Below are 26282 nucleotides of genomic sequence, written 5' to 3'. Positions count from 1 at the left end.
TAGGATGTTTATTTTACCACTGAGAACTCTTGAACCCTGTCTGTACTGGCAATCTCCGACACCTGTATTTGTATGTAGTTCTAAAATTGTATTTCTAATGATGTTTTGATTGGTCTGTAATCACATGAAACTAAGAATCGCTTTTGAGTTTTTTTTGTCACTTTAAAATGAGCTTTTTATTTCCCAGGGAGCAGATATTCTTTCACAGAGTCCCTCATGCTGTACTGCCATGTTTCTACAGTAGCCCAGAACAGACCAACCGTACAATGGCTCTAGAGAGAGCCATGCACCTTTTTATTGTACCTGAAGACCAATGTAGGTTCTCCTTTAAGCTTAGAAGAGGGGTATTCAGTTGGATGCAATATGCAACTTAACAAGTAAATGCCACTGTATCCTTAAAACTGTAGGTAATGCTGTTACTTAAGAGCTTGGAACTATTTGACTAACCCAATAGGAGAGATAGCTGTTCATTTACAGACATTCAAATCAAAATTTGTGTAGGATTTTTTCTTATTCCATGATTAGGTTAAATATAGAATGACACATCAAACCAATTTCAAATTAGAGAAGAATAATAAGAACTTTGCCCAGATTCATATTTCAATTTCAATCTGTGTCTCTTCACAATCATTCACATACACACTACTATACTAACATGAAAGCATGGTACAGCCAGGCACCAGCACACACACACACACACACACACACACACACACACACACACACACACACACACACACACACACACACACACACACAGATTCTGCTGACTGTAGAATCATTATTATTCATCAACTAGAGACGGTCATCATGTGTTGCACACCAGTGATGCCATTCACAACATTTGGAACCACAAAGCACACAGTGTTTGAGACCTAGAGAGTCAGTGTGGGCAGAGTGGTTGGGAGGCTGAAAATCCCACACTGTCATACACACACACAAAGGTCAATTTAAGGCTTACATCTCAGAGGAAGTTGTAGCAGCATACAAATATTTTGTGGGGAGTTGGCTGACACATTAACTAAAACAGAGCTGTAAGAGAATAGTGTGAAACCAAAGAGGACCATGATGCCCTTTTTAGAAATGTGGAATTGCTAATATGTAGTTTCACATTATTTTTATAAATAGAGATATGGCTCCTTAAATAAGGATTTAAATATCTTGAGTCTAAGTGAAGCACTGTGCTTAGTTGCATAGTTGCACTACAACTGAAAATAGTCTCCAAAGTAGATACATTTTACAAGCTGAGCATTGTATGTTGACTGGAAAAATGAAGATCACTCATTTCAAATGTCAGCTCGGCTGCTTATACAAGCTTTGTTATGATGTGATCTGCTGCTGCTGATAGAACTGATGGAATTCGTTGTTCGAAATGTTGTAGAACTGTATAAGTCTCGGGGTCCCAATGCAAGTTGAGAAAATGTTTTTCTCTGAAACCTCTTTGACTTTCTTTATCGACACAGTTATGAAAGAGAGAATATGATCCATTACAGGTGACCTTATATCAAGTAGAACAGACGTCTTTCTCAACAGTTACCTATGAAAACCCTAAGGCCACTGTTCATTGAGACCACTCTCCTGAGATAGTGTGTGCAACGTATATGTGCTTTTTTTGTCTGGAGGGAACTGGAAAGAGCCTGAAGAGAGCAAAGGAAGTGAGGCACCAAACCAAGTTTGTATTTGCACCTTTACAAAAGGTAATACAAGATGGAGGTGGACAAATTGATTCAGGAACAGCACTGGATCCATTGTCTGGCAGTGATTTGTGTATCACAAGGGAGATGTTGAAAAAACAGCAGTGATCTGCTAAATATGCAGAAGAAGGTATGGGTCACCTCCTCAGAGCCAAATACACAATCACGGTTTATAGGGTTGAGACAAATGCTTATCTCCCGTTTCAATACTATCAGGAAACTTGGGTACACTTTGACGTTGATGTTGAATCATACATTTCTAGAGATTAGGTCATGAGTCATGTCTCCAAAAATAATAAACATCTTGTGTCGGTCAGACTCTGAGTTTACTTTCACTAGTGCTGTTATAATGAAATAAATCACAACAGAAGCACTGGTGGTTTTATTCTGAAGGACCCTTGTCATCTTGGCCAGGAAGCGCTAATGTAGGTGCTAAGGACCTGAAGTTTGCAGTTAGCTGAGAGTCACAGTTTTTAGTTACCAGTCCTTAAACATAAGGATGTATTCACTGTGACTGTGATAAGCCGCCCTTCAAACAAACTAACAACTCTCCTGTTTACTTGCTGATGCTTACCAGCTAGGTCTGTGGCTAACTGTTATGACAATACCTCAGTGTAAATAAGAATATATTGATTGTGGAATGAGTGTGGTAATTCTAAAATAAAAAAGGATGTAAAAAGTAATGTCAGAACAAAAGTAATCAGGTTGTCTGCATTTACACAAGATTATGTCTGTTTCAAAACTATGTGTCACTGCCCACATACTTCCATGAGTCCTTTATGTTGGCATAGTTCTGAAGCAAAGAGAGAGAGAGCAGAACGAGATGTAAGATCTCTCAGGGATATGCAGGACTACTTCCTCACAAGAGTATGAAAGGCTCTAGTCACTGCATGCTTGTTGAAGTGTGAAGCATTACACAGGTATATTGATTTTAAAAAGTGCTGTACCGTCACAGATGGCCAACGCTTACTGTGTAGACACGCTGATCTTCCACTGAAAACAAGACTTAAAATAAAAAAGATAGAGTTGACCAAACATGACCAAAACTAACTGCAGGAGGAGTAAAGCTATGGCTAAATCGAAAAAATAGCTCGCTTAAGTAGTACCACTACCAAACAACAATCAACCTTCACACTTGAGTTCAGTCATCACAGAGCATTGCTCCACAACATCACAAACAACCTGCTGTAATCCGTGCTGCAGTATAGTCTGAATCCAGGCTAAAAGCTCTTCACTTTCCCCCCTCCTCTCCCCTCTGTGGGAGGAACTCACTCCCTCTAAATGGATGTGTCATCTAAAGTCTGGCTGCCACACGCTGCAGCCTCTCCTTCTAATCACGCTTGTCTTTTAAAGGGGCACTTCAGCCAAAAAACAAGGCCCATTTATGGAGTATGTCCAAATTATAGCCGCTGCTGCACAATTTCATTTGGCTTAAGAATTTAGACCTGATGAATATGAATTTGCCCTCCAATAAAGGAACTAAAGGACACTCAGTGTGTTGGCTGGATTAGCAAAAGCCCAATACAATACAGTAGGTAATAATGTGAGGAAGTTATGTTGTATGTTAAGCAGAATAAATGGGTGATGTAAATCATAACAAGATAATTACAAGCCTAAACCACAGGTACAAATGTTGCTGTGTCCTCCCTCAGTCGACACACACACACACATTGATTTTTGCTAACCATTTCTCTTCGTGGTTGAGGAAGATGCTAACATGAATGATCTGTGTTGGACCAGAAGCTTCGGGAAAACAAAAAGCAGACAAACCATAGGAGTGTAAGAGTAAATCAATGATTTTGCATCAATTCAAAGGCTAAAATGTTACAGCCATGTGTTGACAATCTTGAGAAAGCTATCTCCCAATCTATAAAGGCAAAGTATAGTCTTTTTTCAATATATGTACATTTTACAATTAAAACATTGGGAACATTACCTGCTTAATACCTACATTAACCTACTAGTATTTGTCAGGGTCATTATATTATTCCAACTGGTTAATCTGAGACATGATGTCCAGTTGCAGAGTCAACTAATACTTGTAATGTGTTATTTCTTTGTGGGCTTTTTGAAACATCAGAGAACAAAAAAAAAATACAGTACTATGGTAAAGGTAAGGGGAGTATAGTTGTTATAGCAAATAAACTGGGGTTAAGATATATGAACACCTAGTGTTAATTATACATCTGTGACAGAATGCAAATTCCAGTCCATTGTGTAAAAGTTATCCTTAACGAACATGACCCTAACACTTATATAAAGGTCACATAACCATCCACACAGGTTCCAAATGTTGGTGTTGGACATAAACCACGAGATGTGGTATCATTCAATATAGATGTATTTGCCTGGAACATGGAGTTGAAAGAGCTTGGAGAGTCCAAGGGTCCAATGAGTTTACCTCATGCAGCAGTGATGAGGACATGAGCAAAACAATACAAGTGGCTTATGTCAAACCCAGTTGTGGGGTTTACAACTATTCTACTATAGGACTATATCAACTATACTATCACTGTGCCTTGAGAGAGGCTGCGCATTCTTAGTAAATATCCTCATTTGCTTTATATTTTACTAATACTGAGCAAAACTCATGTAGGATGTAGTTGTCTAAACAAGCATTTTTGTTCTCTGAGCAATAAGACACTTAAAGCAGAACATTTACTAAAATCCATGTGCAAGTATCAAAACTATTTACTGTCCAATGGAAACATGGCAGCTAAAATTATTTTGTGCCATGTCATTGCACACAGAACAATACAGGATAACATGGGGGGCTATGAATTATAGAAGCCTTTTTTTTTCATGGGCGTTGTCATGATGTAGCACCCAACTGCTATCATGCCAGAATTTAAGCCATTTGCATGTTCATTCTCCTCCCTCTCAGCTCAGTACAGTACAAGATATTCTGTTTCTGGGGGATGAATTTATGTAACGCAACTTAAATCTTTTGGCTGTAACCAAAGAGGTGCCGGGTTGCTGTGCTCTGTTCAGATAAAGAGAGAGAAGAACAAGAATCATTTAGTCGGAGAATGGACAGTGCTGTAGTCTCTTTTCAAAAACGTATTCTCTTTGTTTCTCCACTGAGACTGGGGGAATGCTATTCGCAGATTTAAATTGTTGGAACAGTAGGTGGATTGAGAGAGAAATAGAGACAAACATTTCTCTTGAATCAGACTCAAAGAGGAACAGACTGTTTCTCACTGCAAACAGCCAAACATCAACCACAGACTGATCCACATAGTTCACAAGCTTGTCCAATTTGTTTTTCTCCAAATAGATATTCCAAGCTGGTTTTAAAGTTGTGGATTTATGCGGACAAGATTTTATCTTGGTCTTAATATTGCAAAGTGGGACAATTGCCAATAAGCTTCATATTAAAGTAGCACAATTTAGTAACAATATATCAAATGACAATGTGTATATAATTATAGCAGTGTAAAAGTGGTGGTTTTAGTGGTGAAGCTACACAGAATTATTACTCTCATGGTTTATAAAAATTATAGTAGAAGTAACAAAAATTATATTTGGTTCACTCTCATTGGGGCATTTAGTAACTGAACTCAGGTGTTGGTGGAAAGAGTGTATATAAAGATGGACGATGCCTTTCCACTTCTTGCCACTGTACTAAAACGAAGCTAAAATGTCTTGAATACAGGTGCTGCATTCTTGTGTGACATCATTTGGAGCAGGAGTCTGCACAGTGGTGATTGTGAAACAGAGCCATGGTATCAAGGTAAATTGAAAAAACGTATTTGACCTCTTTGACTTTCTATTTTAGTCTATGTCCCATCTGCTGACATGGAGGAGGCAGGGTTTATGACATATAATGCAACCAGCCACCATGGGCAATACAGATGATTTTGCTTTAATTTTTTGAGCTGTCATGTCGTCCATCTTTATACAATGGCTAGGGCGGAGACCAAACCAGAGCTAAAATAGAGACCAATACGGCATAACGGATTAGCATATATCTTTTGTCCAGTTCTGTCAATAGGGACATGCTATACCTCTTTTGATTGAGTAGATTCTCCATAATTCAATCCCTAAGTTATTTGTATGGAAATTGTGAGCACCAAAGCATAAATCACCTAAATGTATCAACAACTAAACAAAGTAAAATTTTCTTTTGTGTATGTAATATTTCACAATTTTTTTTTATCTTGTAAACAAACTGATCTAGATTTGTTTACTATATTTAAACACATTGGACCTTTGATTGAGATATTAAATTGTGAATGACCAGACATTCAGTTTATGTACATATATATAAAAATCTAAATATCAATGAAGCCCTACTGGAGTGGAAATATAGGTTTGGGGGTTACCTTTCAAATAGGGTGTCATACAGTACATTCATTATGATGTCATAGTTATTCTGTTATACGCTTTCGCATTTAAATATGTCAAATGGGCGGAAATTCCAAAAAAAGGTTTGAAACTATTAACAGGAGATAATGTATATTTGCTGATGTAGATATTTCTTTGATGAATTGAAATCACCTAATATTATGGAGCCCTACATACCAGCCATGCCGATTTATATGTTTGGCTCTTCTTGTCATTTGACTTTTTTTTTCTTTAATTACAGTCCTTGAGGTTCACCTTATCATTTCACTAACTGAATCCACTTAAAGTCTCATTTAGTAGGAGGCATCCATATACCTCTTCTTAACTTCCCTCCAGCCTACTCCATGTTGTTTCGACAGATGAACCAATCAATGCCTTATTGGCATGTTGAGGCCTTCTCGCCTTTTCTTTCTATCTCTTGTGTTATTTTCTCTCTTTCTCATCTGTAGATATAATCTAAGTCTCTCTTTCCGTCTCAGGAGCATTTCCCCTGGAGGAAGGAAGAAGCTCTCAATAATTCATAGGCTGTCTGAACCTCTTTTTCCAGCACCATCGACTTCTACTGCTGCCTGTCTGACACAGCTAAAAACCTACTGGCACCAGTGTTGGATACGTTACTTGAAAACTATAGTTAATTTCTCATTGAAAAGTATTTACAATACTTCCCTATTTACTCAAGAGCAAAGGTAATGGGTTATACTACCGTTTACTTTTGTTTTTTAGCTGTCAGCTCTGTCACAGGTGCCTTTAAATAACTCCAAATATTCCAAACCACATGTTGCATCACCAGTATTTAACAGAGAAAAAAAGAAAATAACTCCACATATCCTGACCCTAGAGGTTAAACACTCTCAAGCTCTCAAAAAAAGGCAACTCTTGAATGTACTTTTAGCTGGGGCTAACATCTGCCACATCGGCCCAGCCAGGAACACACCACATTTAAATAAAACCACTTTGGAATCGTCCGGAGGTGTTTTGTTAGATATTACCACCTACACTGCATCTCAACCCCTGGTTCCAGACAAGTCAACATAGAGACCAAACTGATATCAACCCCTCAATCAAACCCATCAGTCAGACAGCGAACAATAAGGCCCCAATAATGTCTAACATATCAGATCTTTACTGGGATTAGAAGCAGTCAAGTAATTATTGAATTTGATATTGTTCACCTAAACCATGAGTGACAAAAGTGATCACATTACTGTAATGTGTTTCTAAGTGTCGTTCCACTGCCCAACACTGTCTGGCACAGACTGTCAGCCAAGGGTACTGAAGGACTGTCTGCCAGCTGTTGTACTATGCCTAATAGCAAAAAGGGCTATACTGAATAGTGCTTTTTGCTGTTTGGATGGTGTTGTGGAATTTGCCTTATCAAGCTGCCCATGAATAAAGGAGGAAATAATACACAGAGCACCAATGTTGAGTTAAATTGTATTATGCAATAGAAGGGACAACACACAAGACCAAGTCTGGTCCTACATGTACCATTCAGTGCTCCCTGGGATGAAATGTATTTATAGCCACCAACCTGCCCCCCTACCCCCACATATACATATTAACACGTTAGCAGTTCCTACATTTTGTCCTTGAATACGTCCTCCTCAGAGATTAGACACAGTTGTATCTCTCCAAGATTAAGAGCCAGAGAAACCTACTGTTCATAGTCACACAAGTGTTCTGTAAATCGTAACACAAAAAAGAAGATCACAACATTCAGAAATGATCATTACAATCGTCTACTTGGTGACAGTGAGCAAGATGTATCTGAGTGGGATACATAACAGTAAAAGCCTTTAAATCAAAGTCACATGTAATTCAAGGAATTCCAATAAAATGTAGCAGTGTTCAGAGTTTGTCAATTACTTTTCCCTTGTTAAAGGCACATGAGGATGTCTCTTTTGTGCTATTTGGATTATTTGTTTGCCCCTGGCTTTTCCTTGTAGCTCTGACTTCACTTGTATTGATCATTTTGAAGCCCTAGTAGTCCTGGGTGAGTGGAGCTATATGCACCTGACAAAAGAGAGCGTACAGGTCTTGTACATCTATCTATTTATATATAAATAGATAGTTGTATCCATTAATGTGCATATCATGCTTTTCTGTTGGTGCTAGTTATTTAGTTTTTAGATTCAACCTTGGAAGGAAAGTTGTGATGGTACAATGTGCTGAGGGCAACCATGCTGAGTAAAGCTTTACATTAACCCAAACCGAAGTTCTGTCTATTAACTTCAATTTTCTTGGTTTTTAATCAAAGCCTACAGAGAATTAAGTTAATTAATTTGAAAAACTGAAATGTTTGACATATTAAACATTATAATGAAGAAGCTATATTAAAGAACCAAGTGCAATCAAAGCAAATAAAACCTTTAGTGAGGAGACCACATTCAGATTATCAGTATTGAGGCAGCCTTTATTTTGATGACATGCTGGATCGTCCTGGACATGGATATAACCAATCTAACACTAATCTATGCAAGTTCATCCACTGAGAAGAGTCATGTGTGATGATCATTTTCAGCTGCTGTGGGCATTTTTCGCTCTATACCTTCAACTTAAAAAAACTCCAAAGATGTTCTGTTGGATTCAAGACAGGATAGACACTGCTCAAAAAAATTAAGGGAACACTTAATCTTCACAGTATAACACCAATTCATATACACTTCAGGGATATCAATCCCTCCATTTAGGAAGCACAAGTGTTTGTGAATCAGTTTCATCTGCTTTGATGCAAATGAAAGTGAAACAGGCACAACCCCCCTAAAAGGAAATGGTTTTGCATTTAGTGGCCACAGACAGTTTCTCTCTTCTTATCCTTCCTGACTGATTCTTCTCTAGTTTTGTGTTCTGCTAGTGTCCTTGTCACTACTGGTAGCATGAGGCAGTACCTGCAGCAAAATCAGGTTTCACAGGTAGTCCAGCTCCTCCAGGAGGACACATCCATACGGTGAAAAGAAGGTTTGCTGTGTCTCCCAGCATAATCTAAAGAGCATGGAGGAGACACCAGGAGACCGGCAGTTACACAAGGAGAGCTGGACAGGGCCGTAGAAGGGCATCAACCTAGCAGCAGGACCGGTATCTGCTCCTTTGTGCAAGGAGGAACAGGAGGAGCACTGCCAGAGCCTAACTGTCACAAACAGACTCCATGAGGGCAGCATGAGGGCCCAACGTCCTCTTGTGGGACCTGTGCTCACAGCCCAGCAACCTGCAGCTTGATTGGCATTTGCCAGAGAACCCCAGAATTGGGAGATCCGCCACTGGCACCCTGTTCTCTTCACAGATGGGAGCAGGTTCACACTGAGCACATGTGAAAGAGTCTGGAGACATTGTGGTGTACGTTATTCTGCCTGTAACATCAACCAGCATGACCGGTTTGGCATAGGGTCAGTGATGGTCTGGGGAGGCATATCGCACAGACCTCCATGTCATGGCCAACTGTACCCTGACTGCTGTTAGGTACCGGGATGAAATCCTCAGAACGATTGTCAGACCTTACATTGGTCAGTGGGCCCTGGGTTACTGCTGGTGCAGGTCAATGCCCAACATCATGTGGCCAGAGTGTGTAAGCATGTCCTGAATGATGAAGGCATTGATGTCATTAACTGTCCCTCAAGTTCCTCTGACCTAAATCCAATTTAGCACCTATAGGACGTTATGTATTGGTGCATCCAACTCTGCCAAGTACCGCCACAAACTGTCCAGGAGCTAACCAATGCCCTGATCCAGGTTCAGATCCCCCAGGACACCATCTGCCGACTCAGCAGGAGCATGCCCAGATGTTGTCAGTAGTGCATACAGGTACATGGAATATTCAAGCAAGTTGGGTCAGCCTTTGATTTAAATTTTTTACTTTAATTTTCAGTGGGTTGATGATTTTGTTTTCAATTGATCGCTGATAAGTCAATTTGTTCTCAAACATTATACAATGTTCATCAGTAAAGATTTTCAACTTGAATAATTTGTTCATCAAGATCTGATGTGTGAGTTAATTGTTCCCTTAATTTTTTTAGGGCAGTTTATAATAATAATAATACATTTTATTTGCATAGCGCTTTTAAAAGGTATTCAGGCACGTTACATGGTAAAAACAGTGGCAGTACAATCAATCAATATTTGATTGTTTACATCTTTAAAAACCCTTCATTGACTCATACAGTGTGGATTATTATCATTTTGGAAAACTCCACTTCTTGAGACTGAGTCATCCTTTCATGCAGCATTTAGGTATTGAAACTTATATTAATAATGTCTGTAAATATCATCCACCCTTCACTCTTTTCCATATTAGCACACTCCCACCTCCATGTTAAACAGTTGGCAGTCTCTGTGGTGTCCTGGCCAGGTCCACACCAAACATATATCAATTCAATCTTGCTGTTTTTGAGTAATGGTTTTCTTCTTGGATGCAGTCCAAAGAGGTTGACTTGATGAAATGCCCCTGGCACTGTCTGATCAGTCACTAAAACACCAGTTTCCTCAGATAGTCTTTGTGTCAACTCAGAAACACTTACCTGTCTGTTTTCAAAGCAAAAACATTGAGAAACAGGAAGAGAATTATGCACGGCATCATTTTTCTTGGATCAGCATTGCCTACTCTGTCATTGGTAGTATGGATACCACACCCAAAGCTAAAACTGAGGACGTGAGTGTCCTCAAAGTTTATTTAATTTATAATGCAGTAAGGATTGAAAATTACAGCCATAATCAAATTTGTCTACTCATTTTCATTGCTTTGAGGTTGTAGCCCAATATGAGTCCTCAGTGTCCAAGATGACGCCTCAGTGCTTGGTCCTTAGTCACTCTTCAAGGGACAAACTCACGACTCAGACAAATGCTCTATGCTTTACAACTGGAGTCTGATTCTTTTCCACTGAAACCTGCCTCACATTAACATTGAATTGAAATGGCAAGGAAACGACTTGGTCACCATTTGTGGACTTTGTGGAAAGCTTATCACGCTCATGTCCTTTCTGTAATGTGTGTCAGACAATTGTTTGCTATCGCCAACTCTGCAGTTCCCCCTAGCTTTACAGAGTGATTAGTCACTTTTGGCTTATTGGTTTGAATTTATGGCCCATAAACTCTGATCTCATCGACCTAAATTCCAGCAGCAGCAGACAGCTGCTGTCAATTAAAAATAACTGACAAACCCACCTGCTCAGCACCAACAGCAGACAGACATAGTTAGAGACAACATCTGGCGAACAAAAGAGCATTTAGCTGCTAAAGAGACAGATATTTTTCTCACCAAACCAGAGCAAAAAGGAGATAATGTTTAATTTGTATTTATTAGATCTCTAACTATGACACAAACCCCACTCTAAATGTGGCTGAGTCTGTAAAAAGGCAACTGAATGGTAACACTTTTATCAAAATCGAGATTGTGTTGACTTTAGGTGGTTGACGCCCTAATAACTTCATACAGTGATAACATTTCAATTAAGGCCAAAACATTATTTCATCTATCTTCAATTTCTTTTTAGGCATAAAGTATGATGAGTATGATGTCTATATTCTGCACATTATGCTATATACAATATTTTGCAAATCATGATCTGTTGCATTCATACATAACTCTGTAGAGTCTTAGGGATTTGTCTAGAATGATTTGGAGGGAAGGTTGAGCGTTATATGTTTTTAAACGAAGCACATCTTGGCTTGGGACAGGAAACGTCCCATCTATATTCAGTGTTTGAGACTATATCTATCAGAGTCCATGATACACAGAATATTGCTAATCCTCACAGGATTTATAGATATCCTCTCCTGTCTCCAGTGCAAGGCCTCAGTGAACCAGCTGCTAGTCTATTAGACTTTGCAGATAGCATATATAATTCATTTGGCTGTCAGTTAACCTTCTGCTACAAATTTGAACGCTCCCTTATCAGTCAGCTACTTTATCCTCCATCCCCTCCGTCTCTAAAAGCTCCCTCTGTCTCTTTCTCTTATCCACTCCCGTTCTCTCTCTTCTCCTTAGAAAAATGGTTTATCTCTTTCCTGTTGAATTTCTTTTTATTCTCATTTTAAAATTCTCTCTCCCAGCTTTCTCTCTCTAGCTACCCAGCCATGGGTTTTTACCCAGCTCAATGTAGGACTATCATTAAAAGACATACTAGATCTAGGTCAGACTAACTAAGTGTTGAGTACATCCGAGCAGTGTGTTTGGTTACTGCATGCTACATTGGTTTTGAGGTCAGACTCACTTTCACCATATTGCATCTACACTGCAGAAATAAAGAAAACTATATTAATACATGAAGCTGTACGTGGTAGAGCATTTATAAAGCGCTTTTGAAGTACATCAACCACTCAATGTTTTACAATGCATGTCTCACACACTTACTGACACATAGTGTTGACGCAGCATTGGGTTTAGGGGTTCAGTGTCTTGCCCAAGACAAGCTCTGGAGCTGGGATTGAATTTTGAACCTTATGATTATTGGCGGACCACTCTACTTCCTGTGCCAAGCTTCAATACTTTACCAGTAAAATAATATTGTTTTTTCTTAAAGCTGATTCATATTTTGTATTAACAAATCAATATTTTCAATAGGCTTTCACTTCACACCTGAAAAAAAAATCCATTGTTGCTTTTTAGTTGTGGTTAATATTCAGAATGACTCATACAACATGACAGGTGACTCATTCTCTACTTTAGTGATGTCATCCCACACCAGCAGCCCTACATGGGTCCACTTTACTAAACATGATGTCTTTTCCATGATCAAAAAGACTTAAAGAGGAAATATGTGATTATCAACACTAAGAGTCCAGAATACAACTGAACCTCATATAATGAAGATGGTGTACCAATGGTATGGTAATATTAGAGAGGACAGCTACTATGTAGTTAAGCTCTACAGACTTTTTAGTAAGGCTCTCCTAAAATTCACAATACATTGCTGTTTTTACCTAAACGCTTTCTGTTTTATCAAGACAAATTTCCACACTAAGGACAGACAAATATTACCATGGTTACCAAATGATATTGACATAGGTTACCCACAGAAGAGGTCTTAGTCTCTTCTAGCTCATTGTTGGGATTATATGCCCCATAAACTTTTATCCCATCAGCCCCATTTTGAGCAGCAGCAAGCAGCTGTTTTCAGCAATAAAGCTCATAAAAACCTACTGCACTCAACCTGCCCAGCCGCAGACAGCAAACAGGGAAAAACTAGAGATAGCTGCTGAACATAGTTGAGAATTTAGCAGTTAAAGACAGATATGTTCATAAGGAGATGGTGGAGACCAAACCTGAGATAAAAGGATAGTGAATATTACACTTTCATCATGTGGGCTGTTGGGCACCAACATGTGTCCAAATGAAAGTTTATGTTGGTCTTACTTGCACTATTGTAATACAGTAATACAAATATAAGAACAACTATAATTATTAATAATATTATTATTAATATTATTATTATTATTATATAAACACTTCTCATAATGACATAAAAGATGCACTGTTAAGTCATTGAAGAGGAAAGAAAACTATTTACATATATATCTAATGCGAAGAAAACTATTTACATATGTAAATAGTTTTCTTCGCATTAGATTATTTCCAGTGTTTTTGTTTTGTTTGTTCTACATTCTGTTAAACCCTCCCCTCCTTACAAGAGCAATAAATAATAAATACATTTTCTTTATATATAATTGTGAATCTACCTCCTTAGATTTATTGGATTTTTTAATGTTGGATATATTCAATATAGATAAAATAATTACAATGATTATATTACTATTATTATTTAAAATAATTGTACTTTTATGGAAATTACCATTTACATTATCACAGCTCAGACCAGTATGGAGTTCTAAGTATTTAACCTCTTGCGGGGTCATAAACACCCTGAGGTCTTCACATGTGAGTTGTTAAGGTCATGAGTCATTGTGTGAATGAGTGTTTAACTGTCTGAGATGACGTACAACGCCTCCTCTGTTTAGTGATGGTCATTGCAGTTTGGCATTGATAGCTTATTTCTCTCCCTCTTCTTTCAAAAAGTCACATGTCAATCTACTCAGGCCCAAATTCTACAAACTAGTGTCGCTTGTCCACTAATGTGGACTGCTGAGTACTGACCAAGGACTGTATTTACGGAAGGACAATGCATCCCCACTTCCTTATACTCTTATGCAAGTTATGTTATATGGAGCCAGAGTCTGCTCGGTAGTGTGGATCTGCATTATCGATGTCCCAACCAATCGTGAGTCAGTCTGAGCGGTCAGTCTTGAGGTTTCACCCTGTTTTCAAAGCATCAAATAAGTAGTTAAACCAAACATGAACACTTAAGATAAGATCTACGTAAAGTGAGAGAAACCATCTTGAGGGGAAAAAAAATTATTTGTTTTTTAAACAAACACGCTTTTGTTTGGTCCATGTCTCAATCACTACAATTGAAGGGGCGGGGTTTATTAGCTTTAATGCAGCCAGCTGCATTCGTTACCACCAGATTGAATCTAATAAGGAGTACATAGCCTTACAAATGGAAATACTAAAGTAAAGCAAGTAAATCAGATTTGTATCTGAGAAAATCAGTTATAATTCTGTTAGGTAGGGTAAATGTTACAGCAGCTGGGCCATGATGCTCCTCTATGTGTTATCTTGTCTCTGTCAGAGGGACCAACACATGAGACGGATGGTATCTCAGGTAAGTGCTGACACCATCATTCTGCTCTCATCATCAATCCTATGGGCAGTGAGGCTAAACCAGGGCAGCATGATTATAAATCTATAGGCAGGGATGATGCAGCTGTTACTATTATTATACCAGAGGCTCTCCAGTGCCTCCGCTGAGCTTGATGTCTGAGGGTAGATGGGCTAAAAATAGCTGCATTCCCCCCCATCCTCACCCTACACACAAAACCCCAAACCCTACCCTCTATCAGGATAGCAGTAAAGGCATCAGGCACTGATGGACTGAGGACAGATCCAACTTAACCTTTGAAAATCAGCACAAACACCACTATCAGGGAATTTGCGCATTGAATTAAATTAAACGCTTTTTAAGAACTAAACAAAGAAAATTTAATATCAATTCCAGAACAAACCAATATGGGACAAAAACGGGATCAAGCTTTCTCTGTTGTCGTCTCCTGCCACACATTAGGTCTTTTCCTACTATCGACAATTTCAAATCAAATTTGAAAACCTAAAACACTTTGGCTCAACTCCTGTTGTTTTTAATGTGCAATATAAATAAATTTGACTTGACTTTTAATATTGAGTCAAAATCCCAAATAGTCAAAACATTTTCAGTAAGGTTGGGCACCATCCAATTTTGTAATTCTGTTATTAAGCCTTTTCCAAATGTTCCCACTCGCTGATTTAAAATCATACCCTAGGGCTTCGAAGAGGCCACCAAGCACTGCTGTACCACTTCCTACACACTATGGCTGACTAAAATAACGTGACTACCTCTAATGGCAAACACTTCTCTGTGGCCGCAGCGACTGGTGATAGGTCTCTCAAACACACACTGATTCACATTCACATGGGTGCAGTCACACTGTTGGTACATTGTCACTGAAAAGTAACCAGCCTCAACTGACTCATATAAGTATCAATGTTTGTTGACCTCCAGAGACAGGGAGGGAACATGGATTAGGGACAGATGACAGCTCAGGGACGGACAGATGACGAGGGAAGGACAGGAGAGGATACTGACCAAGTATTCCAAGATTCCAGCCTTGGTTGAACACCCTAATCCCAAGCCGTTTTGAATCTGATAAGGAGCAGTGGTGTTCTGTAACCTCCTGAGACCGAAGGTCCGACTTTTCCACTGTGTTGACCTAATGCCAAGAATTGTGCATCTCTTTCTATCTCTTGAAACTTTTGCCCTGTTATGTAGCCAAGATGGCCAATGTTGATATTAAATGTTGATCACTTAAATGTGTGGCTTCAGGGGCAGTGTATTCTGTGGGAGAGAAGGACTCCCTTTGACATGAATGAAAAAGCTGTGACACTTTAGGAGAATTGAAAAACCTGAAGAGCATATTATGGGCACTTCATGTTATTAGCCTCTCTGATAATTACCTAAATCCTACGTCATAACATTCTGTGTAATATTCCTGTTCCCATAAATGTAAATCGTCTGTATTTATCTAGCGCTTTTCTAGTCTTAATGACCCCTTTAAGTTCTTTACAGTTTTGCCACATGTGTCATACATGTAGATATGTATATGCACCTCATTAGTTTTTGATCAGGAGGTGAAGTCTGACAGTGCCACATGTTGTGAGGTTATAAATCATTGACATGACCTCACCCTGCAAGCTCACAATAACATCAGTCAGGCCTGTCAGGTTACCTGCAGCTTGTGGATATATAGAAGAAAATAAAAAGAGCCAATTAGACAGAACATCCTGGGCTTATAAACTGAACACTGCATGGGCCTCTTCAAAGCTGAGGCTAATGAATACAGACTGAGGTTACACAACTGTTGTTGGTGCACAGCTACAACAACAACCTGTTTGACAGAGGAGGCTCATACAGAAAACGGGCTGCCGCTTCCCAACAGCAGCAGCAGCAGCATCATCTTCATCATCATCGTGCTGGGTGTTGAGCTCACTGCAGTGTTATTCTAATGTGTGATGGAGGAAACATTTGCAGTCAGAGGCAGGTGCTGGTAGAAGGAGCTCAGACAGTGAGCAATGCAGCAGCTGAACCCACGCCCGTCTGCTCCACGGACACGCACACAGCCGCACACACTTGTTCTGCTCCTCTTTCAAAACAATGTCACGCACTGAGAGGTGAACGTCTTACCGGCCCCCTCCTCTTCAGGGAGATGTTCTTCCACAGCAGGAGATGGAGCTGGTGCAGGAATCCCATCTCGCCTCCAGCTTCTGCTCCACCGTGTCCTGAATTCACCAAGAGAGCATGACGGCAGTGGCCTGCGACTGGAATCCGATCACCGGGGGATTTCTATCCCCATCCCCGGTGCGTCCGCGCACCTCTCCCGGTGCTGAAATGTGTTGCCCCTCGCAGAGAATAAATGATATGGAGCTCGTCTACACAGCGAGCGACAGTGTCGGTGTTCGGTCTGTCATCCTCCGTGTGTCGGTGAGCTGCTCTGTGCGTGCGTTCGGCTTTTTACCGAAGTGATGTGAGTTGGAGCAGGACACCAGCCGAATATAAGCTGACCACAGTGATGATGACAACCAACACTTCCGACTCTGCCTTTCAAAGCAAAAGCCCTCCCAATTTAGTAAGCTCTTTTTGACATTTTTGAATTGACCTCCAAAATGTGCGTATTTTATTTATCTTTTCAATCTTACAATAGAAATCAAAAGCCTCCTCACAAAGCCCTTAATGAGGTGACACCATCATAGGACCACATCATCCCACTGGAGCATGTGCTCCCAGAATTGAGGCTTACTTGTTGTCCCTAAAGCAGAGTAGGAGCCAGAGCCTTCAGCTGTCAGGCTCCTCTCCTGTGGAATCATCTCTAATGTTGTTGAGGCTCAGTTACACATGACATATTGCACTTCTGTCCATCCTGGGAGAGGGATTACTCAAATGTGACTCTGTCTCAGTTTTTTTGGTAGTTTTCCCTGACTCTTGTTGAGGATTAGGGAAAGGATGTCGAACCTTTTTAAGCCCTATGAAGCCAATTGTGATGATTAATTGATTGATTGAATCCAGATTTATTTTATTTCCTTATGATAGTCTTAAAGATAGGGTTGGTAATGGACACTCTTTTTAACTCATTTGTTGAAATCTTCTTCACGTTTACCGATGGTCATCAATAAATCAAGTTGTGTCCATGCAAATGCAAGTTTCTAAGTCTGACCACATGTGTCTACTGCAAATAGTCTTCAGCCAGTAAGACATACATTGCTGAAGCTGAGACGAAAGCCAGAAATTTGCAAGCGAGTCACAGAAAATGTGTCTGCCATTAAGCAAGTGACAAGGATATGGAAACAACCAAACCCACCAAAATGTACCTAATGGCTATCAACAATAGAACAAATTTTTGACATGGAAAAATTAACTTTTGCAATAAGAGACCTCATAACAAAATGGAATAAAATTTACCCTAAACATAGACTCAGTAAAATAGCAATGTACTCTAATTTAGTCTAGAACATGCATAAACAGGTAAACAGCCCCCTGATCTTTAAAAAAAAAAAAAATGGATGGCTGGTTAATTTAGTTTTTGAGCTTCCTTTTGTTTTCTGGGTCAACCAATTAATGTTCCTGCAAATTTTCCGTTATCATTCAACTTAAAATGTATAAAAAGGTTTTTAAAAATGTGCAATGGTGTAGGAATAAAATAAGATCACCATTGCAATAAAGTAATTAAAAACAAATTAAAGAAGAAAATAAAATTAAGGTTCCAGTGGTTGTAGGCAATATATGTTCATATGGGTGTAGCTTTGGTGAGTGGGCCAATAGGAGGGGGTGGGGCTGATTAGGTGCATATTTTTCAAAGGTTTTGGGCACCTGATCAAAACTTGGGTGGCTTCCATCTGAAGTTTTGTCCAATGCATGTCACAGTAGTAGGAGGCCCTATACCCAGAACGCGATAGAACTTTTGCGAGGGAGTCATATTTTTTCTCAAGCCTCCACCTTGCCACACTCTGAGCTACTCACTTGTCTTCAGTGGTTCGGAGTAATCAGCATCCTACTGGTAGCCTCAGTAGGCAGCCTGTCATAGGTGTGAAGACAGCAAGAGGTAATGGGGACCAATGGTGGTTCCTAAAGATGTAAGCATTGATATCTATGTTGCTATGGCATCAGTTACATTTGAAGTTGAGAATATTTCCTCATTCACAGAAGAACAAAGATTGGCAATGAATGCTTCTCTCCTAACTAAATCACTTTCTAAGAACAAATAACTGTCTGTGGTTTAATTCTTCAACCTGCAATAGTGTGTTATAATCTCACATTTGGACATGGGGACGTCCTCTTGGTTAATTTTGTCCTTGTCCGGACAGGAACGTTTCTCGGTCCAGATGTTGGACTTATTTAGACAGATTTCAGGAGCTTTAGTGCAAATTTGAAAAGCAGGGAGATTGACAAGCCTCCAGGATGGCAAGGTCACACAACCGTTTCCAAGTTGGGATTATTTACAGCACATTGGCAAATGAACACAGAGGGCTGGATGAAACAAGTTTGCTTCTGTCAGGGTCTCATGCCGGTTGGGCGAAAGCTTGTTATTGCTGCTGTTGCATTAGGGAAAAAAATATGTATTTCATTTCTTCAGAATTTTCACCATTTAAACTCAGAGAAAAAAGTTCTTGAATTTACTGGAACTTGTTACATTTAAATAAACAACATTATATATTATTTAGTCAGTGTCATTTATCTGGTGAGTTTACTTGTATAAGATAAGATAAATTAAGACAAGATAATAAACAGGGGTGATGACACAAGTATAATAATACTGTAAGTATACATACCGTATATGTATAAGTGATGGATAATTAAGATTATATACATGATAACATAAACGGTAATGTTACATAAATATATATTCATCTGTAATATGCACACATTATACAATACTAATAACACAGTACAATGAAACCTATGTAAAGAATATAAAGAGAGTATACCACATACCAATTCAAAGGCACACTGTTAATGCTATATATGTAAATTACATATTTACTTGCAGGGTGAGTGGGGGGCAAATTTCTGTTTTAATCTTTGTAAATTTATCAGCTGCTGTTTTAACTATATTTCATTTGTGATATTGCTTGTGCTGCTTCTGTTTGGATTATAATAATTCATGGATCCTGATGAAACCAGGCATTTAGGGGACTTGTTTCTGTCTCTCTAACCCAGTGGTTCTCAAACTTTTTCTGTCATGCCCCACTTTGGAGCTAGAATATTTTTCATGCCCCACCCGCTCCCCTGCCCCAACAAAATGATGACAAAATGGGCCAAGTTTAACATGTGTATTTACATAACATACACATGAACATTAAATTCACATTACTAACAGGAATTTCTGATGTATAAAAAACCTTTATCAAACAACTTTTTGTGACATTTGTCGCTTTTTTCAAAAAATAGTGCAATAACTTTGCTTAAATTCAACTTAATTGAAGTACTTTTGGTGACATTTATCACTACATTCCTCCATCAGTCTGTACTTTTTCAAAAATAGGGAAAAAATTAATTCAATTATAATCACTTGATGATAAAGCTCAACCAAAAAGAACACATGCATGTGACCGGGATGTAATGTTTCTAAGTGTCTTCTTAATTTGTTGGGTCTCATAGTGTTTTCAGACCTAAAAGACACACTGGTCTCTCCTCATGTCCTCCTTCCTTCACTGTGAACCCAAGAGCGAGACAGGCTTCATCGTACTTTTTTTTCAACTTGGTTTTTGAACACTGTCTTGTTTGTCCCTGACCGGCTGCTTCACGGGAACGAGCTCTGATCTCACTGTGCGTCTCTCTGAGCGAGTGAGTGGGGGCGGGGCGGAGCCCCGGGGCCTGTGTGTGTGTGCTGTCTGGGAGCGCGCGCGCACGCCCGCTCCTGGTCTTTCATGCTGGCCTGATATGATGATGATTTAACAAATTAACGTGACGTTCCCTCACGTTCAACATATGAAAACTGATTCGTAAAGTTCCCCGTTCGCGAAAAATATGCGCGACATGCACAACACTGTACAGGGAGCCACTGCAGAGGGGCTGAAGAGCCGCGGGTGGCAGACCCCTGGGTCCGGCGAAAGAACGATTTGTTTTACTGTTCCGCCGTTACAGAGATGCGGACGTCCAAACATTAGTTCGGCTATAACATTAGTTCCGCCTCACATTTCCCCCTCCCGGTCGCGCGCCCCACCGGTGGTTTGAGAATCACTGCTCTACCCCCACATTTCTTTATCTATTTTAATACATGTCACTACCTTTGTGATTCAGATAACAACTATTATATTTATTATTATTATTATAATTATTATAATTATTATAATTATTATTATAATTATAATAATAATAATTAGTATTATTATTAGTAGTATTAGTATTAGTATTATTATATGAATTGTTGCAGCTATCTAACATCTTTACATCCAAAATTATCATTCCTATTGTTTTTACTACCAACTAGTCTGAGCTATAACCTGATAGTACAATACTGTTCCTGGTCTTTCTCTCCTCTCTCTCTTGTAGATCCATATACAAATCTAGAATGTAGTGAATTTAAATGTGGTTTCATAAAGCAACTGTTGGGCCTTGGCAGAGGTAAATGCTGTCTGAGTGCCTTTCTAGTTTAAGAAATGTTCCTTTTTTAAACACCTCGATGAGTTGATTATTTAGAATTTTCTAATAATAGCATTTGAGGTATTCAGAAAACACGTCTGTGTCTGGTCTGCAACAAGTCTGTGTGCCTTCTCATTTGAAACTCAAACAGTATACAAGGTTTTTCATATGATTTCCAATAGGGTGTAATTCCCCAGGTGGTATTGTCAGTCCCTCTTCATTTAACCGTTCTCACCCCCACTCACCACAGCCACCTGTAGAATAATAATAAATCCTGTCTGATCTCCCCCATTTTCCAAATGCAAGCCTGGCCACCAACAGTTACCCCCCAAACCAGGTGGGAAGCCCTTGACAACTCACAAGTTCATTTTGAAACTGTGTTTTTCTCTTTGGTCGAGACAGCACATGACTTACATGAGAGGGTTTGACAACTGGTGTCTATTAGAACGATGGGATTTTTAAGACAATAGTACTTTGCCTGAACAGATACAATATTATGAAAGTGAGTCAAGATGCCTATTTGCTCTTTGCATAGATGAGGTTTGAGGAAGAAGTCACCTGTCTCAGATTGCTGCCAACTGCAGGGCACAAAGAGTTTATTTACAAAACTTTATTTAACATGAACACCAAGCTTCTACAGGGAGGTTCATGCAATCTTTTGCAAATATTACCAAGTGCACGAAACAAATTGATATTATATATAAATATACATAACTGAATTTATTAATGCTAATGCAAAGAAGCAGAAGTGTATGTGTATGGAGAAAGCACAGGTTTTGCAAGAGCTCCGAGTGTGAAAGAGTTCATGTGACGGTTATTATGTGGTTGGTGCCTACAGGAGCTGTGTAACCATGTGCCCTCATTCGCAGAGCTGCAAGAACAGGAAGAGGAAGACCAGCTTGTGGTTTACGAATCTAAATTCGCAGTGCTTTTTGACTGCCAGCCACTGCTGTCTGTTATAATCATGCTAACAGAACAGGAGTGTGACGAAAGAGGATCTTTACGATGGCAATTCATAGTTCAGTATACAAACATGTTCACTTAAAATTACTTTTTTGTGCCAATAGTTTTATTCTGCTGACCACCAATCTGAGTTGTGACTCACACACAGGGAAGCTACATGTAAGCGTGAAACAAGAGATGAGTCAAACATTTGAGAAGGGCTGGATTTCCGTTATATATTTTTAATTATATTTAGTTGAACAAAGTTCTACAGGAAGCAGGCGGCTTGATGAGACCCTCCGCACCCAGGTAAGAGCCAGCATCTCTGGCAACCGTAGATCTATTCTGTTTCTGTTGAGCTGTTATCAAGGTTTTCACTACAGATTCATTGTGTACAGAATGCTGCAGTTGATGTAAAATGTGTAAAAATCATGTCTTAGTGGAATTTAGATTTTTCATCCAGAATTTATCCTTTCATTTAATCTTAAAATGTTCTGCTTTTAAAATGATTTTGAGTTCATGCTGTACTCAGGTTTCAGGCAGTTCCATCTTTACAAATATCCATCACTATCATTTCTAGATGCTTCATCATCAGTCCAGACAAAAATTACACATAAACATGTGCTTTGCTGCTTTGACCAGTCATCTGTTCATTATATGAGTGTTTTTGATTTCATTGAATTGTTCCATTTTGACTATTTGTATTTTTTGAGTGTAGTGTGAACAGAAAGCAAGACGCTGAAAACGCTGACAGCAGTGCAGCTGTTTTACCAGTTGCCACTAAGTGACCATCATTTCTCATAATTATATCAACGTAACCATATTAGAAAAAAATCACAATGATTACAAAGTATTTTATTTGTGCTTGTTATGCATCTCTAATGCAGAGAAACAAATAATAATTTTAGGTTTTGATAAAATGAAATATCTTCTGCAGTAGATACATTTGTCGTTGAGGTCTTGCCCTCTGGAGTTCCTGAGGAGAACACGTGAAAACATATAATCTCTACCCTGCATTCCTTTTTAGGTGCTCCATATCAGTGATCTGAGCCATTTTGAACTGGAACTCCCTGCATCGCCATGACGCAAACTAAATTCAGAGTTTTCCTCATCCTCATCATCCCCATCAGCTTCCTCTCAGCCATGTTCTTCTACAGTGTGCTGGAAAATGAGCTTCATCAGCAGAAATATCATCCAAATGTTTCTCAAAGAATTTCTCAAAGAAACATCAGCATCCTGCTGTGGACCTGGCCATTTGGCCGCTCCTACAGTCTTGCTGGAGACAAATGCCTTGCGATGTACAACATCAGCCGCTGTTTCCTCACTGATAACACCTCTGCCTTCTCAACTGCTGACGTGGTCGTGTTCCACCACCAGGAAATCAGCAGAGGTGTGTCGTCATTGCCCTTGCACCTTCATCGCCCGGCCTCCCAGCACTGGGTGTGGATGTCCATGGAGCCTCCTGTCAACAATGTAAACCTAGCACAGTTCAATGGTATCTTCAACTGGACGATGAGCTACAGACGTGATGCAGACATATCCATCCCTTACGGACAGACCATTCAAGGAGGTGATGAGCGAAGCTTCCAGGGGGCTCCGAATCGCTCCTGCCTTGTTAGCTGGGTCGTCAGCAGATACAAGGCTCACCAGGCTCGGTCTGGAGTTTACAAAAGTCTAAAGAAGTACATCCCCATAGAGGTGAATGGCAGATTGACCAATAAGCTGCTGTCAGACAATAACCTGCTGCCCACCATTGCAAAGTGTCTATTTTACCTGTCTTTTGAGAACTCTGAGGTGAAGGACTACATAAGTGAGAAGCTCTGGAGGAATGCATTTCAAGCAGGGGCCATACCGGTGGTTCTCGGCCCCAGCCGGGCCACCTACGAGGCCCTGGCTCCCCCTCAGTCCTTTATCCATGTGGCTGATTACAAGAGCACAGCAGATCTGGCTGCGTACCTGAAGCATGTGGCTCATGACAGGCAGATATATGAGTCGTACTTCCAGTGGCACCACACTCACAGAATAAAAACTTACACTGACTGGAGAGAAAGGCTGTGTCAAATCTGTGTCAAGTACCCCAGTTTGCCAGCCAACAGGGTCTACCAGGACCTGGAGAGCTGGGTTAACAGCTGAGAGATTATCTTTGCATGCTGTCAGGTCACTGGGCTGTTTTGCTGATACTGCTTGGTTACCAAATGCTTGCATGTGTATGGTGAAATACCATACAGTGAGAGTATTTAGGATGTGTCTGTTGGGACCTAGTATTTGTGAACTATAGTTCGGCCTACATGTTTAGCCAAAGCCTGTAACCACATGTTTCTTTGTTCTGGAGACAAAGGAGAGCCTCCAGAACTCAGTCTCCCAGGGTGCTTCAACTTCACACCTAGGTGTTAAAACTGCCCCTGGACACAACTTTCAACCGCCATTGGTCACTCTGGGCCCCATGACCCATGAGGTCACCAGGCCAATATAAGCCCAGTTCCCTCTCTCTTCTCTCTCTTTTGACTCAACTTTTCCACTCAACCCTCCTGGAGGAGAGGTGTAGCTCTCCGGCTCACCCAGCCAGGGAAACGTCCTCCCTACCCAAACTCTACCAACCTTCAAGCAGGCCTGCCTGGAGCAGACTGCTGAAACCTTCCAAAAGTCAGCGACGCAAGAGCCTGCCTCAGAACTTCAGCACAAGAGCTGCATCGCAGAGCAGAACCACAACAACAGGAGCCACAAACCATCAAGACCCCTTCACTGGACTTCAAACAGCACATCAAAAAGGGTCTTTTCCCCTTTTCATTGATGGGTAACACAACTGGGCTTAATAGTTAAACTTAGCTAAGCAAATGATTGTTTATTCTATTGTGTGTGATGTTTATAAGTTTGATTTGTGTTGTTGTGATATTTGGTAATACGTTATTTGAAAGTTAAAGGGGACATAGCATGCAAATTCCACTTTGTTAGTGCTTCTACACGTTAATGTGGGTATCTGGCATGTCTACCAACCCAAAACCTCTGGGAAAAAAACACTCGCGTGTTTTGTTATGGTTCCTCTAAGTCAGAAACGTCATGCTTGAGTGACTCGATTGAGCTTCCTGGGCTTTGTGTCGTAACAAGGCACTGGAAGTCTCCCTACATGGCTGTTCACATGGGACGTGCATTTCTCCGCGCTGGTCAGCCCCATAGACTGTATATATAAGGTCAGCCCGCGATTCTGCTTTCTCCGCTTGTTGTTGTACCCGTTGAATGTCGGGGTTCGGGGGTAAATGATGGTCTTCATAGCCCCCCCCCCCCCCCCCACACTTAAAATCATGGGGGGAGAGGGGGGAGGGGGGAGCTGCCTCATTAGCATTTAAAGGAACAGGCACTCAAAACAGGTCACTCTGTGGAGGGCTGTTTTATACAGGGTAAAAAGGGTGCTGTTTTAAATGATCCTTGTGGTATTTTGACCAAAGTATGTTACAGACATTTCATTAAGACCCTAAGGAACCATATCAACTTGTGGTAAAATGGGCATGCTATGTCCCCTTTAATGTTAGTTATGTTATGCTGTTCACAGTCTTTCTTTGCATGCAACTAATTACTTTCTCTAACATGTCACCTTACACACCCATCACCTCAAACTTAAGACATACATGTGACCTCAACCACATGGTGTAAACTTTCCATGTGATCTTTTGTTCTCATATTGGCCAACTGCTATTTGGAAACTTACACACACACACACACACACACACGCACGCACGCACGCACACACACACACACACACACACCCATACTCACATACACATCTGCACATCTGTATATAGTCAGTACACCTTTAGTTAGTTGTTAGTGTTTATACTTGTATTACTTTCATAATAAAAGAATTTGTTCTTTAACAAATATTGTCTTCATTAATGTTGCAAAAGTGTGAATTTTGCCAACCTCTACACGGTCAAGAACTCTGTATCCTTCAACTTTGCTAACTTGAATATATTAAAATTTTGGTTATAGTTATTAATTTAATTATTAATCAGAGTTCCAAATTTGTAATTAGTACTTTCATGAGACTTAATCGATAAATTGGCTATCTTTTCCCTTCCTTTGAAGGGTG

General features: G+C 39.9%; 2 protein-coding genes across 4 annotated transcripts in view; one reads left to right on the top strand and one right to left on the bottom strand.

Moving 5' to 3' along the window:
- The window catches only part of abca2 (ATP-binding cassette, sub-family A (ABC1), member 2), a 69238-nt gene extending 52057 nt beyond the window's left edge, over window positions 1-17181 (bottom strand). For 2 of the 3 annotated variants that reach the window (XM_034595677.1, XM_034595678.1), the window contains exon 1: window positions 16805-17180. In XM_034595677.1, coding sequence (XP_034451568.1) covers window positions 16805-16870 — 66 coding nt within the window. In that variant the 5' untranslated portion in view covers window positions 16871-17180. Of the gene's footprint in view, window positions 1-16804 lie in introns of all 3 variants that reach the window. The other variant, XM_034595679.1, reaches the window with a different exon arrangement.
- Window positions 17182-22106: 4925 nt separating this feature from the next.
- Window positions 22107-24580, top strand: LOC117767867 (fucosyltransferase 7). Its single transcript, XM_034595833.1, has 2 exons — window positions 22107-22507; window positions 23226-24580. The coding sequence occupies exon 2, from the start codon at window positions 23279-23281 to the stop codon at window positions 24329-24331; it is 1053 nt and encodes a 350-aa protein (XP_034451724.1). The 5' UTR covers window positions 22107-22507; window positions 23226-23278; the 3' UTR covers window positions 24332-24580.
- Window positions 24581-26282: the final 1702 nt, after the last annotated feature.

Source organism: Hippoglossus hippoglossus, chromosome 9 (genome assembly GCF_009819705.1).
Source record: "Hippoglossus hippoglossus isolate fHipHip1 chromosome 9, fHipHip1.pri, whole genome shotgun sequence".
Classification (NCBI taxonomy): domain Eukaryota; kingdom Metazoa; phylum Chordata; class Actinopteri; order Pleuronectiformes; family Pleuronectidae; genus Hippoglossus; species Hippoglossus hippoglossus.
Note: the sequence above shows the minus strand (reverse complement) of the source record. Positions and strands in the feature narration are given on the sequence as shown.